Source organism: Coloeus monedula (genome assembly GCF_965178545.1).
Source record: "Coloeus monedula genome assembly, chromosome: 4".
NCBI lineage: Eukaryota > Metazoa > Chordata > Aves > Passeriformes > Corvidae > Coloeus > Coloeus monedula.
Genome location: NC_138784.1, coordinates 63952151 through 63965536, shown reverse-complemented (window position 1 = coordinate 63965536; position 13386 = coordinate 63952151). Strand labels below are relative to the sequence as shown.

The 13386-nt window shown below is 38.7% G+C and overlaps 1 protein-coding gene across 1 annotated transcript in view; it reads right to left on the bottom strand.

Annotated features, from left to right (window-relative positions):
* Nucleotides 1–13386, bottom strand: part of RELN (reelin) — a gene marked incomplete at its 5' end in the record, with an annotated part of 273918 nt that overhangs the window by 133849 nt on the left and 126683 nt on the right. The window contains 2 exons of the mRNA XM_082280292.1: nt 8615–8666; nt 12315–12411. Of these exons, the coding sequence (XP_082136418.1) occupies nt 8615–8666; nt 12315–12411 (149 nt within the window). The remainder of the gene's footprint in view (nt 1–8614; nt 8667–12314; nt 12412–13386) is intronic.

Here is a 13386-nt window from a genome sequence, read left to right as displayed (position 1 = left end):
TCTTTCTGAGATACAGACAGCAGGTATGTGCTTGGATAATAAGTCTGTTACCAAATAAATAATTACATGATGCTAAATTTAACCACGTTCTTAAGTGCAGCAACATCATGTAACACCTTGCTGAAGGCAAAGTGAGTAAACTCACTTAGACCTGGATGAAATGGACACCCAGGAATGGTAGCTACTGAAACAATAGTATCATTAATACTCCCAAAATGATTACAACTGTAAGTATTGTATGTCTGACAAAATAGTAACTCCTGTGTTCAGGAAGCGTTTTCTACTGGTTCACCCACATTGTACACTTCAACATTATTGCTGTTAAATAGTTAATGTCAGATTATGTGGAGATTCTCTAAGGGAGGGGGTGACCTTTCAATGAAGCTGGGCAAAATGTAAATGATATCATGTGAAAGTAGTTCAGTAGTACACTAACACATATCAGTAAATAGATGCTTTGTGTAACTGTGTTTAGCAGCCTGGGTCAGCTGCGAAGGTCTCTAATTAAGAAAATGAGCACCATAAGGTGCTGGTAAGGGTATTAAAATACTGCATTAAAATACATGAAGTTTTATTTAAATCTCTACAGTCAGTCCACTCTAGAGAGGCAGTAGAAACCACACTGGTCCCAAGAACTGCTGTGTAAAAGGAGATATCTTGAATATACAGATATGAAAGTCCTTTCCTTGGCTGCTTTAGTGAAATTCCCTGGCACCAAGAAAATCTGGAAAATAATTTTTCTCAAGCCAATTCCGAGCTGAGGTGTCTCTCTTTTCTGAAATCATGTGATTGCCTGCCTTTAAATGTATATGTAGGTAGATAATAATTAGTTTGGTAAAAACTGGTTTTTGCAATTCCCGATGGGCTTTTCTATTTCCATCTGCTCTTACTTTTCAATCCCTCACCTGCTGGAGAAAGAGCCAGGGCTGTTTTGCTGATCTGGGGGCTTCTCAGTTTCCCCCCCCAGTAACTACAGATGCTTTGTTGTTTAATTCAAAAATGGACCTTTTCAATCATGCAAAAGTGTTATCTTCATACACTGATATGAGCAGGATCAAGATGAGTCTGTCTGTAATCCAGCATTTATTATTTGCAATGACCAATTCCATAATGGCCCCTGTTTTACTGTGAGGTGCTGGCACAGCCACCTGCCCTGGATCTGAATCCTGAGGCTCTTTATCTTCTCTGTTTTCTCCATGTAGTAAATCTTTAATGCTCACATTTTAATTCCCAACAGTGGCTGAGAAGCCCTGGTACAGAAGTAATAAAGACAATATTTCATTGTAACCTTGGGCTAGCCAAAACAACACAAATCATTTTGCCCCAAGGCCATTAAAATGTCTTTCAAATACAGCATCAACTTGAAACCCTGGTTTCAATCTAGGTATTAATACCTAGGCAGCTCCTCTTGTAAAACTCGGCAAAATCAATAAACACCACCTAACATTTCCACATGCTATGTGAAGAGTACTTGATTATGCTATTTACCTGTCTCATTCTTTCACATTATTTGCAATGTATAACCTATGCATCAGCACAAAGGGCTTTTCCACCAGAAAAGGAAAACTGGTAGGTTTCATGTCAGACAGTAGCAAATGGCAATTTGGGTAGCCAGTCAAAAAAGTGTAACATTGTTTTATTGGGGGAAAATGGGAAATGAAGCAAGCAAAAGAAATGCAGAATGGTGAATGACACCAATTTTGGTATTGAATTATATTAAATTCTCAAGGTCTTCCCAAATGTATAGGAAAGAAATTAAGACAAAACAGCCTGAGGGTTCAAATATTTTTAATGCCCTGCTCTTGTTGCTTAGAAGGGGCAGAATCTAACTCTAGTAACAATGAATCTGTGGCCACCAGAACTGCCCTTCCCTGCTGGTACCACTATCAACGCAACTGTATGGATGTGCCATTTCTTCACTGGAAAACTGGTGCTTCCTGGAAGGCACTGGAGAAAGAGAAATTTGTGTGACTGAAGGAAATCATCCATGCAGGTGACTAGAGAGGGAGGTGGGGCTCAACATGCCCAAAACATTTGGCACCACAGCTTCCTCCATGAGGTTGTTTTGTGTTCAGCTAACAAGATAATGACGAATTTAAAAGAACAAGTGCTCCTCCATGCTAAATTCAGAAGGGGTTTATTTTTCATTTTGGTATTTCCCTAGAGACATGTGAGTGAATTTTTATAGCAAATCTGAAGGAAATTTCTCATCTCTATGCAGTTCTGCTGAGGCTATCTCACAAAATGCTATTACAGCATTAGTCAGTCATCCAATAGCTTCTGCTAATTGTAAAACTGACTAAACAAAACTGGAAATTAAGAGAAAATGATCAGCAGTGGTTCTTTCAGCCAAAGCTAAGACCTATTTCGCAAAACATGTTTGGACCTGTTCTGTCGAGTGGTCTGAATCCAAGCAGAGGATAAACTCCATGAAAACACTACTGTCAATACAACAGCTACCACCAGAACTGAATTAAAGCATGAAATGAACATAAATGATAAATGTCTTCAGACTATTACATGGGGCCATATGAAGTCATTGTTGTTCACAAGGCTGAGCCGAAGTGGAATCGGTTGGGAAGGAGAAGGAATCATCATCCCATGCACATCTCTGCAGAGCCCTCTGGATGCTGCTCTAGGGGATAGCCCTAGCAGTGAGAGACTGCCGTTTCCTCCACAGAAATACATGGAGCTCAGTGAATCAGCTGCACTATTTATTTTTGTAAGATTATTTTTTATTAATCATGATCTTCTATTTGCTGAGCTTAATAGAGAAGTAATGTGAGTTCTGAAGCAAAAAATCCTGTCAGGTAAGGCCTAATCCGAAGGGCACATTCAACAATTCTGATGATGATGCTGATGATATAATAATAATAATAATAATAATAATAATCTGTAGATTGAGCATGCATCAAGGCAAAATACTATTTCCATTATCTACACAAGCAAATAAATTTTATAATTTAATTCTGCAAGACTGCACTGGTAACAAAGGCAAATTGCCACTACAAATAGAAAGTGAAATAAATAAATCTGAAAAAAATTGCATTTTACTTTGTAAAGGTGATAAACACTATCTGTGTTTTGTCTTCAACAACCACCACCAAGACCATTAGGCCACAGATTTTTCTGAGTAAAAGAGCTTTCTTCCTAGTGACTTTGATAGTTCAGGGGGAGAAGTAAAGTCTGCTGGTTAATGATTCGCTAACCGGATGTCTTAGGGTGAGGCAGGACATGACATGAAAATCCTCTTGGAATCACTATGTCAAAGATCTGCCTCCAAATCAGTGACCCTTACTCATCTGCTAATCAAAAGCAATCAATAGCATTATTTTAAATAGTTTTCTGGATTACAGTCACAGAGGACTGTGAAATCAGCAGCATTAAAAACAGACTGTAAATAAACTAAGCCAAATGGAAATTCTTGGTATGTGCATTGCACAAACACCTCACCTCTTAAAAAACATGACAGTATAAATGTAAAGTCATCACAGGTAATACAATTACTCTGCAGTTAAGTATAGCTGATGGTCTGATAGATTTTAAAAGCTCAGGAAATTTGAAGTGAAGGCAGAGGTGATTACTCAACCAGAAAATAAAGTTGCAAGAGTGGAAAATGTGTTGAACAAGACTGGAGAAATTATTACTTCTGTTACTGGTTTGTGATTCTACTGTAAGATTGTGAATGAAATATTTATGCATGTAAAAGCACAAAGTTTGGCATTTGATTTTCTTTTGAGGAAGATAGAAAATGGGGACAAAGTGGGTACTCTAGAATGAAGATCACCCTAGCAACATATCTGCACCCTGAATTACCAGAAAGTCCTGAACAGTTGAATACCAATAGTAATATTTCTCAATAATATTTTAACCATATTAAAACCAATAGATACACACATTTATCCTTGCTATGGGGTTCCATTAGAGAGATACTAAGGGAGATTGATAAACTGCTGGCAGGTGTTGTAAGTGATTGTAAGAGATTAATTTAATACATATGGAACCCTGTATGCAATCCTTGTCAAATGCTGTAATTGACAATTAACTTGGTCATCTGATAGATGTTTAGAGAAAATAATTTGGAACAATGGAAGGTGCAATAGCAATAGATGACAGACAAGTGACTGAAGGATGTTAAGGAAGCTAACAACAAACTGCAATTCTCGGTCAGCCCTGAAATAGTTGGGTGGATGATCATTGTAGGTCCCTTTCAACTGAAATGGTTCTATTCTATTCTACCTCAGAAGCAGAAGGAGAAAAGGGCCATTCTTAATCTACTAGTAAGGTCCAAATGCTTGTGGTTCCAGACCAGTGAGCAAATCACAACATGAGTGACCCATCTTCTGGATGATATCTACTGGGATTTTCCTGAGAGGACAAACAGAGTCTATCTGGCAAAATCACAAAGCATTCTCACAGATTAAAGCCTGCTACTAATACTAAAACCTCACTGAAAACTGTTTTTTCTGAAGGTTGATGTACTAAATTTGATTCATGTCAAGTCTTTTCTTTAGCAATAGCTAAGGCACTAAGCATATGATCCATACAGCAAAGATGCCTAAGGAATTTCCAGTTTCAAGGCCTGACAGCCTTCAGGCACTGAAGATCACCTTTGCTCATGCATCTTCAAGTATTTCATGTTAACAGCAAACAATGCTCTCAGAGAGCAGCCCCTTCCTTGCCAGCTCAGTGGTATTATCAGGGTCCACCAGAAGTTTAGGGACAGGCTTTATTATTTTATTTATTGCAGGAAAAGTAATTTTGCATCATATTGGGATTCTTGTAAGAGGTTTCATTCATCAGGGTGAGCATATAGGCCAATATTACACATGTGAAATGACCATATTTAAATACTGCAAATCACATATTTGCCATACAAAGGTAGTTTTGAAGGGGACTGAAAATAAGGATTAATGGTTGACTCAAAGTAAAACCTTTGATCTTAGTAGATTAGGGAACCCAATTTTGCAAAAGTTTGTTATAATAATATTTTAGAAGGGAGAGTCCAAGTCCAAGCTTTATCTTCAAATAAAGCAAAACACTTTTGAACCTGTGTCTATTTCATTGTTTGCAAGACTAATGGTTTGATCCTTAAGAAACAGAGCGGAAGTGCCAAATGTTTGTAATATTTGAAGGTGTGACCTTCTCAGAAAATTAAAAAACCCCCTTCCCCCATAAACCAATTTTGGTTTAATGTGAAACAGTAGGGAGGTTAGATTTTTTTAGAAAAATAGTGGGGGGAGAAGAATTGCTAATTTGCTCTAGTAATGACAAAGGATCTTTGTGACAATGGCACAAAAGTTGAAGGGAAAGCAATTTTTAAAGTAGGGTTGTGCTTTACAAACATTATGTATTTATCCATTATATGACACTGACAAAGTCGTCCTGTTTTCAGAGGAATGGGAAAAAATTTTCACAACAAAGCTGAAAAGTGAGAGGTTTCCTTATCAAGTTATTCTCATTTTCAAATACTGTTAAACAGCCAGAAATTATCTACTAATATTAAGACATAAGGAGTGAGCTATGGAACAAAGTTTTTCAAGGCAGTATTTTCCATTAACAATTTTCATGTTGTGACACACACGGCTCCAAGGAGCACCTGCCCTGGAGGCCAGGCTGAGTGCTGATGTTTATCACAGCATCTTCAGCTCCAGCAGAGGCCCTGCTGAGCAAGGAGGGATGGGAAGCACCTGCCAGTGCTGAACTGCCCACACAGAGCCTGCACAGCCCACACACACCACTGCCTCCAGAGCACATGCTGAGGAGAACACCCAAGGAACAAGCATAAGCACAACTTGCACACCTCACACCTTGGCATTGCTCCCTCAAAGGCTTTCCTCTTCTCCCCATGGGATTCTATGTCTCTTTCTTCCTGTATTTAGCTCAGTTGCTAATCTCTCAGTGTTATGTCACCTTCCACCACAGTGGCCCGTGTGAATGACAGATCATGTTCAGCCCTGGGGAAGGCCAGGGACGTAGCTGAGGGGAAAAGGCTCAGGTTTGGAGTGAGAAATAGAGAATATTTCAGCTAATGAATCAGACTAATGTGGCAGCTGAGTCCAGAGGCTTTTGTGCAATATCCTGCAATTCCCAAGCTGTTGAATCAGATGTTCTGGCCTGAGAGAGCCCAAAGGCATTGCTTTAAATATCTCAATTAACAATCCCACTGAACATTATGGAAGCTGCTAGACATGTCAGTGTTAGGTCTTGGAGAAATGTAGTGATGGATGATTAAGACATTTGAAGTAATCAAAATTTTCTGCACTCTTGGCGCAGAGTGCATGAATGTAAATACTACCCCAGCCCTGGACCAGCTCTGAGTGGATGCTGCATGACAGACGAGTTCCTCTCATTCAGAAAGGGTACTGCACATTAATGTTGTCCTGTGTGCTGAAAATGCCTTACTAATTACATTTTCATCCTAATTAAGCCTTCTTAAGTGCACCTTTTCAACTGCCTTAAAGAACAAAACTACCAAATGTGTGATACATGAAGGAAACCACACAGAATATCAGCTAATGAAAAATTCACTAGTCGGTTACCCTTCCTGACCACGGAGCTTAAAAGGATCTGGAATTTATGGTGAAAGCAGAACCTTTTCTTTTTTACCTTCATTTCCTAGTTCTCTACTGTCTATATACCTGCAAATATAAAATTCCATCTGATAATTAGTGGCAAGAGAAATTAAAGGGTGTTCTCTTTCATGATGCCAAAGCTATGTGACAGATTTAACATAAAGATATCCCCAAAAGGCTACAGCTTAAGCTATTCCATGGTTGATAGAAAGTGGTAAACATTCTTTTAAGAAAAAGGCAATTCCCTTGGATCAATCCCTAAAAAGGGTTGTGATTAAATCGGACGTTTGGGAATGAGCTGGAAACTGGATTCTAAAGCCAAGTAGTGCTGAGCTCAGCAGCAGTCCCCTGGCTCATGCTGGCTTCTATCAGTTACAAAACCAATCTGCATTGTATTTCAAACTCAACGCAGGCACATGGGGAAATATGATACATTTTCAGCTGGAGACTGAAATTTGATTTACTTGGATGTGCATCCACCCCTCTCCTGCTCCATCATACTGAGGACTTTACTGGTTCCTACTGGTACGGGTTCAGGTATTCTTAAGATATATTCATGACAATCCTGCCATGTAGAGTATTTCCTGCTCAGCCTTTTCTTACCCCTTTTTTATTTGACCTTTTCCATCTGATAGGCACACATGCTCCTAGTGAGATATAAAGTCTCATTTTGAAACTTCTGGGAGCCTGCACCCTTCTGCAGTTCACCTGCAGCAGATACCAAGCACTGGGCTGTGCCAGCAAACATACATCTACCAACCCATTCACCTTACCCTGCTGTTAACCACCCTGGGTCACTGCAAAAATAATCCAAAGAAGATTTCTGTAAATTTTCATGGAGAGTGAAATGCCTCCATCATTGCAAACTTGCAGCTTTGTAGAGGTCGCATCTCCTTGTGCTTCTGCCAGTGAGCAACACATCCCAGTGTACCAAGTGAGCTGCTACCCTTCCACTCTCTGAATGAAACTGCAGGGCAGCAACAGGATGGTTTTCATCTGAGGCACCCAATATTTATGCAGTAATTCAGTCAAGGATTGGATACATTTTTCTTTTTTTTTTAAACCAGTAATTCAAAATAAAAGGATGGATAACCAGTCCTTAGATATATTAACATTGCAGTCAGTTGCAGGTACTGATGACTTCAAATACCCCAAAGAACAACTTCAGGTAAAAAACAAATTTAAATGATGTATTTCTGAGCCTTCTAGGATTTTGATGTCCAATCCATTAAAAAAACCAAGTTGTTTGCCAAGCTACATGATTGTTCTTATTTTCAACTGAGATTTCCAGAGTTTAATCACAAGTCTCTTGAGATACTTTTGGAGAATTACTTTTTTAAAAATAGGAATATGATTTGGAAACACATGTCAAGGGGTCCACAGAGGAAGCAGGCTACATTTCCTGCTTGCATTTTTATTGAACCATTTATATCAAAAGAAGATTTTTCCTTCATATATTGAACACTGAGATATGAGTTAACAAATTAGGTGTGTTCCAAATTTGCCCTCAACCCAAGCCACAGCCTCCACCATAACTTATAGCCACAACTGCACAGTGAAATGTGTAATAACTCACAGCATTCTAAGTAATACAGCATACAACCATGCTGTTGATAATGTGGACTTAATAGCATTTACTCTTCATCTGCCCTGCCTATTCTCTTTGTACAAATGTGTTAAAACCAGCACTGCCTAGGTGTAACTTGGAATGTATCACGGGGGTTAGTGTTAAAACCCTTCATTTTTTAATTAGAAACCATAATCACACTTCAGAGAAAGAACAAGAAATTACTGTGTTAAACATCAGGTTATAAAATAGGGGAAAAAAACAAAACTCAAACATGGCTCATCAGAGTATCCACTGGAGTTTTCAATTTCCAAAATTTAAGACTATCTCCATATTAGGACACTGCAGTTTATTTAATCCCTCATGTTGAGTGTAACATCAACCAGAAAGGTAACCCTAAACTGTAGGGCCATTTTTCTTTGCAGAAATGACTTTTTGCCCTTTCTTGGGTGAAAGAGTAATTTAAACTTACCAAGGGAAAATTGAAGGACGGATGCAGTAGTTGTGTTAAGGCCAGTGGTGGTCTATGGGAAGAAAAGCAAATAGTTTTGTTAGATCAGCAAAAGAATACATTCATTGCTTGTTTTTCTTTGAAAGCATGGAAAATCTCTAGACACCTACATCTCCAGTGCATAGGACTCTTAATCACCAGCCCTTTCAGGGTGAGTGATCATGGACATTTTTGTTATGTCATTTTGATTATTGAAATCTCATCATATGTCAAAGCCAGAAATTTTTTCCACCATACTAATGTCTACAAAAAAGCGCACATTTTTATGCAACACTGGCATTTGATCACTGTTTAGAAGATTGAAAAAATGAACTCTGTGGTCTATGGTCAGCTTAGTGTAAATCTGTACACATGGAATCGTTCTCACTTTTCCCAGCACAGAACAAGGACTAAAAATGATCATAAATAAATAATAAAAATAACATTAAGTAAACCTAAAATAATGAAATATTAGGAGGAAACAACAGAACTTAAATCTTACACACCAAAGCAAACAAAAAACCTTGGTGATACTATATGGTATGTACAGTGAAATATTGTAGCAGCAGTTACCCACTGCTGGCATCCAGCCAAGACCTAGAAAGAGACAGAAAACACCAGCAGCTCACCCTATACTCAGAACACCACCTTCCTTTGAGGCCTCTCTTTCTCCCTTCTTTGAATGCCTCCATATTTCAGTAGTTCAAATTAGAATAGTTCTCCTAAAAATGCTATAAAATAAAAAGCCATAGTGTGTTGTGAAGGACACCTAATTCTTTTCAATCTATTTTGAAAGTTGGATTTAACAATACTTCTACTTAAGCAAGGTATGCTATGGTGGTGATGCAGAAGAGCAAAAGGGACTGGACTTCTTCCAGTACCAGTGTACACCTAGTTGAGGTATTCATTAAATGATGCCTCTGAAAATAATGGATGGAGATCTGCATGAGTTGGCATGAGGTTTTGGTGTGTTTTGTTTCTTTTCTACATACTTATTACATACACAAAAGAATTTCTTATAAATATTAAGGAATGGGATCATCACTGAAATGCATTGAAGATTAGCTGATAAAAAGACTACATGTCCTAACAGGTAATTTTAGTTTTTAAACAAGAATAGGGATGCTGCATGTACATAACCCCTTAAAAATTCAGTCACATTCCCATTTAAGTAATTCTGTCAGGATCAATTCAGTATTAGGTATCACACTTATCGTGCCAAATAATAAATTGCTTTCTGATTTGAGTTGAGAGCACCTATTATATTAGTTTTCATTCAATTAATTATGTTGTGCAAGTCATAATTTGAAAACAAAACCTTTATTGAGGTTCAGTAGCTCATATCACCAAGAAATTAAACATATCAGTTATCACAGAAGAGGCATTCATGTAGACTTAGACTGTGTTGTGAATCATTTCGGCAAAGCTTTGGGAAAAAGCATTAGACTTACTAAAAACTTTTTGCAAAATTCTGCATAGGACTGCTTAGTTCAGACACTGCAGAGAGCATGGTAGGGAGCCTTTAGTAGATATTTTCCTTTGCTTGCAACATCTCTGATGCTATACACCTTTCCAGGATTTTGCCAGCTGTAAATTCTCACCAACAGACAGAGACAGTTGGTATTAAAAACCCTCTGCCCGCAGTAACAGGTGGCTATTGGAAATCAGAAGAAAAGGAGGAGGTCAAGATAGCAAACCAGCAGCTGTTAGAGCCGTTGATATATTTTGCAAATGCAACTCTTCTTGACTAAGTATTTTAAAGCAGTAATTAATGTATTAGGAGCCATTAGCAGGAGCAGAGATTTAATGGTCCATTTCAAGCAGGGACAGAATAGGATTAATGAAAATCATGCAGAAATGAAACAGGTTTTAAAATTTGTGACAGAAAGAGATATGTTGAGAAATTGCCAAAACAACTACAAATGAGAAACAGGTTGGTTCTAAGACAACAGGTATGTCCATAATCAAAAATAAAACTAGATCACACCTCTGGCCTGAACACTGTCTTGTGCTCATCCATAATGTTAAGCCATTAGCATGTTCCTGCAGAAGAATTTGATTTTTCTGCAACACTGCCATAATATTTATAGATACTTTAATTTTTAGGCTGGTAACTGATTATAAGCATGACGATTTTTTCAGCTGATTATTTAATCACACCACTTTGGTATCATAAAAATTTTTTTTCCAAATTCCTGATGCCACAGTAGTGCTACTTTATCACACATGTGACAAATACAGTCCAAGACTGGATTTTGAAGCCAATTCCTGATTGCTTAGGATAGTCTAAATTGCTTATCAGCAGGGAGAAGACAGCTAGTGAATGACAGTTCAAAACCCTGGGGTCTGGGACCCTGGGTTTGTTAAATGTCATAAATAGATTTTTTTCCAAGTAGTGTTACCTGTGCTCAGTACTACAACTAAAAATGTAAAAAATGGAAAATCATCCTAGTGGTGTGACTTCCCTTTTGCACAGGACATAAATGAATGCATGCCTTCTCAAGGCAGTTAGCAAAGCCTAGCATATTCAAACAGGATGCAAAGTAGCAGAGAGGCCATTTAACATCCCTGACAGGATTCCCTGGCTGGGGCTGGCTGCGAGGGAAATTCTCCTTTCTCTGTAAAATCTCTAAATTAGTTTTATATGTGTTTATGACTTTTATGCATCGCATCAGCAATATCTACATTGCATTTGTGTAATTCTGGTCCCAGTTAAGGATGTAAAATTAACAGAGTTGTTAATTGTTAAATGTTAAAATGTTAAATTGTTAAATGTGAAATGTTAAAATTTCAGACTTGTCAGTGTCTGAAATGAAGGGAAGATGCCTGGCCAAAACCACTTCTGTTTTATGGCCCTCTTCCATGTTTGCTCTTCAAATAGCTCTAATCAGCCTCTCCCTCCATTCAGAAGACTGTTGAAAACACGAAAATTAATTTTGAATTACATGGGCTTTGATCTGGCCTTTTAATTTTTCAGTTCTTTCCAGAACTCCCCTTTTATGTACATTATTGCAGCTAGCTGCCCAGCATCAGCATGTGGGCATTGGTTTATGTATTGCAATTCATTTTCCACACCCAGATGACCCCGAGTTAATGCAAATTGTACCATGTTGTTTCTTACAGCAATTTTATGACCAAACTACTCCCCAACAAAATTAATTCTGTTCCATTCATCATGAGTCAATCTGTTACATACACTTCTCTGAGACTGGCAGGTGCTTGCTCCAGGCTGCATTTAAGTCTGTAGGATGCATTGTTCGCAAGTGATGTTTTACAACCAAATTAACATTTGTCAACAGCGACAAGAAAAAACAGGACAAGACTAATAAAATAATAAAAGAGACATGAATCCAGTCTCTATTTAATTGTTGGATATAAAAAGAGAATGATGCCAGTTTGACAACACAGTTCTATGTCCTTGACTTTTCAGTATTTCAGAGATACTTTAAATGACTTGGATGAGTGCTGGATCAAGTCCCTTGCAAACTATTGCAATAACCTTTGGTTAGCATCTACCATTTAAAACACTGGGATGTTCCTGGGTGCATTCTATGGGCTTATCACCTTGCTCAAGAGCCTCTCTGCCAAAAACTGAACTTTCAAAGCACACCAACATCTCTGCAGCTGACATATTTCATAGCCTGCAGCCCGAGCCCCAGCAGATGAGGCAGCCTTCACTTACCAGCTCTCTGGGACCGTATGGCTCGCAGAACGTGGCAGCGTTGCCGTGCATTATCACTCCACAGTGCTCCCCAACCTCGCAGTTACTGCACTCAGACCTGCAGGGAGAGCACACCATGTTCAGAGTGGATACCACAGACTGCATGTTTGAGACTGCTGGAAACTGTAAAATCAGACCGCTGTGTCTCAGTGCTCAAATTGGATTGTTTGTTATCATGATGCTGAACAAAGGTCAGGCAGCTGTAAGGATGATCCACTAGATCTCCCTCTTGTGAAAGGCCCTGGTGTGTTAGTACTTGCTCTCTGCAAACTGCCCCTCCTCTAAAGAGGGATGTCCCTGCTCATTGAATGCAAAACATCTCACCATGGGAAACCAAGTTGAAATCTTACATGTATAATTTACCCTGAAGCTACTCTTCTCACAAAATCCTTGTGACCATTTGATTTACCATATGTAAGCCCACCATCATGGAGTTACCATAAAGAACAGCTGAGGACAAGGGGCTGGGATCAGCCCCTCTCCTGCTTGCAGGGTTATTTCCCTAAAAGTCGGGCTTGAGGCTGCAGTGTGACATGGCACTGCTGTTGCTTCTATTTGTATTTGTCATATCCCATATTCCTAGTAACAGAGTTGCCACTCTGCTCACCTTTTAGGGGAAAAACTATGAAGAAATATTATGAGAGGCTTGTAAGTGCTGCAGAGACAGGTAAGTACAGTACACCTCCCTTGGTATTTCTTAATTTAATTTGAAGGACTTTGTGGGCAGCCTGACTGCAAAACACAGGGAAAGGGCTGTCTCCCCCACCTTCTAGGATCAGGGTGTCAGATCTTGGCATGAGGACTACATTTTCAAAAAATATTGGATATACTCCTGGTCCCCAACAAGCTTCCTGCAGTAGTGATGACCAACATTGCCTTTTGGCACCCAAAGCTCAACTTAAACATCAAACGTACAGAGAAACATTTACTCCAGAAAAAAAGTCAGACACAAAAAATGTTTGAGTTGTTTTACCTGTAAGAGTGTGCCAATGAAGTAATTCAGCAATTCACATTGATAGCATTTAGGATTTTA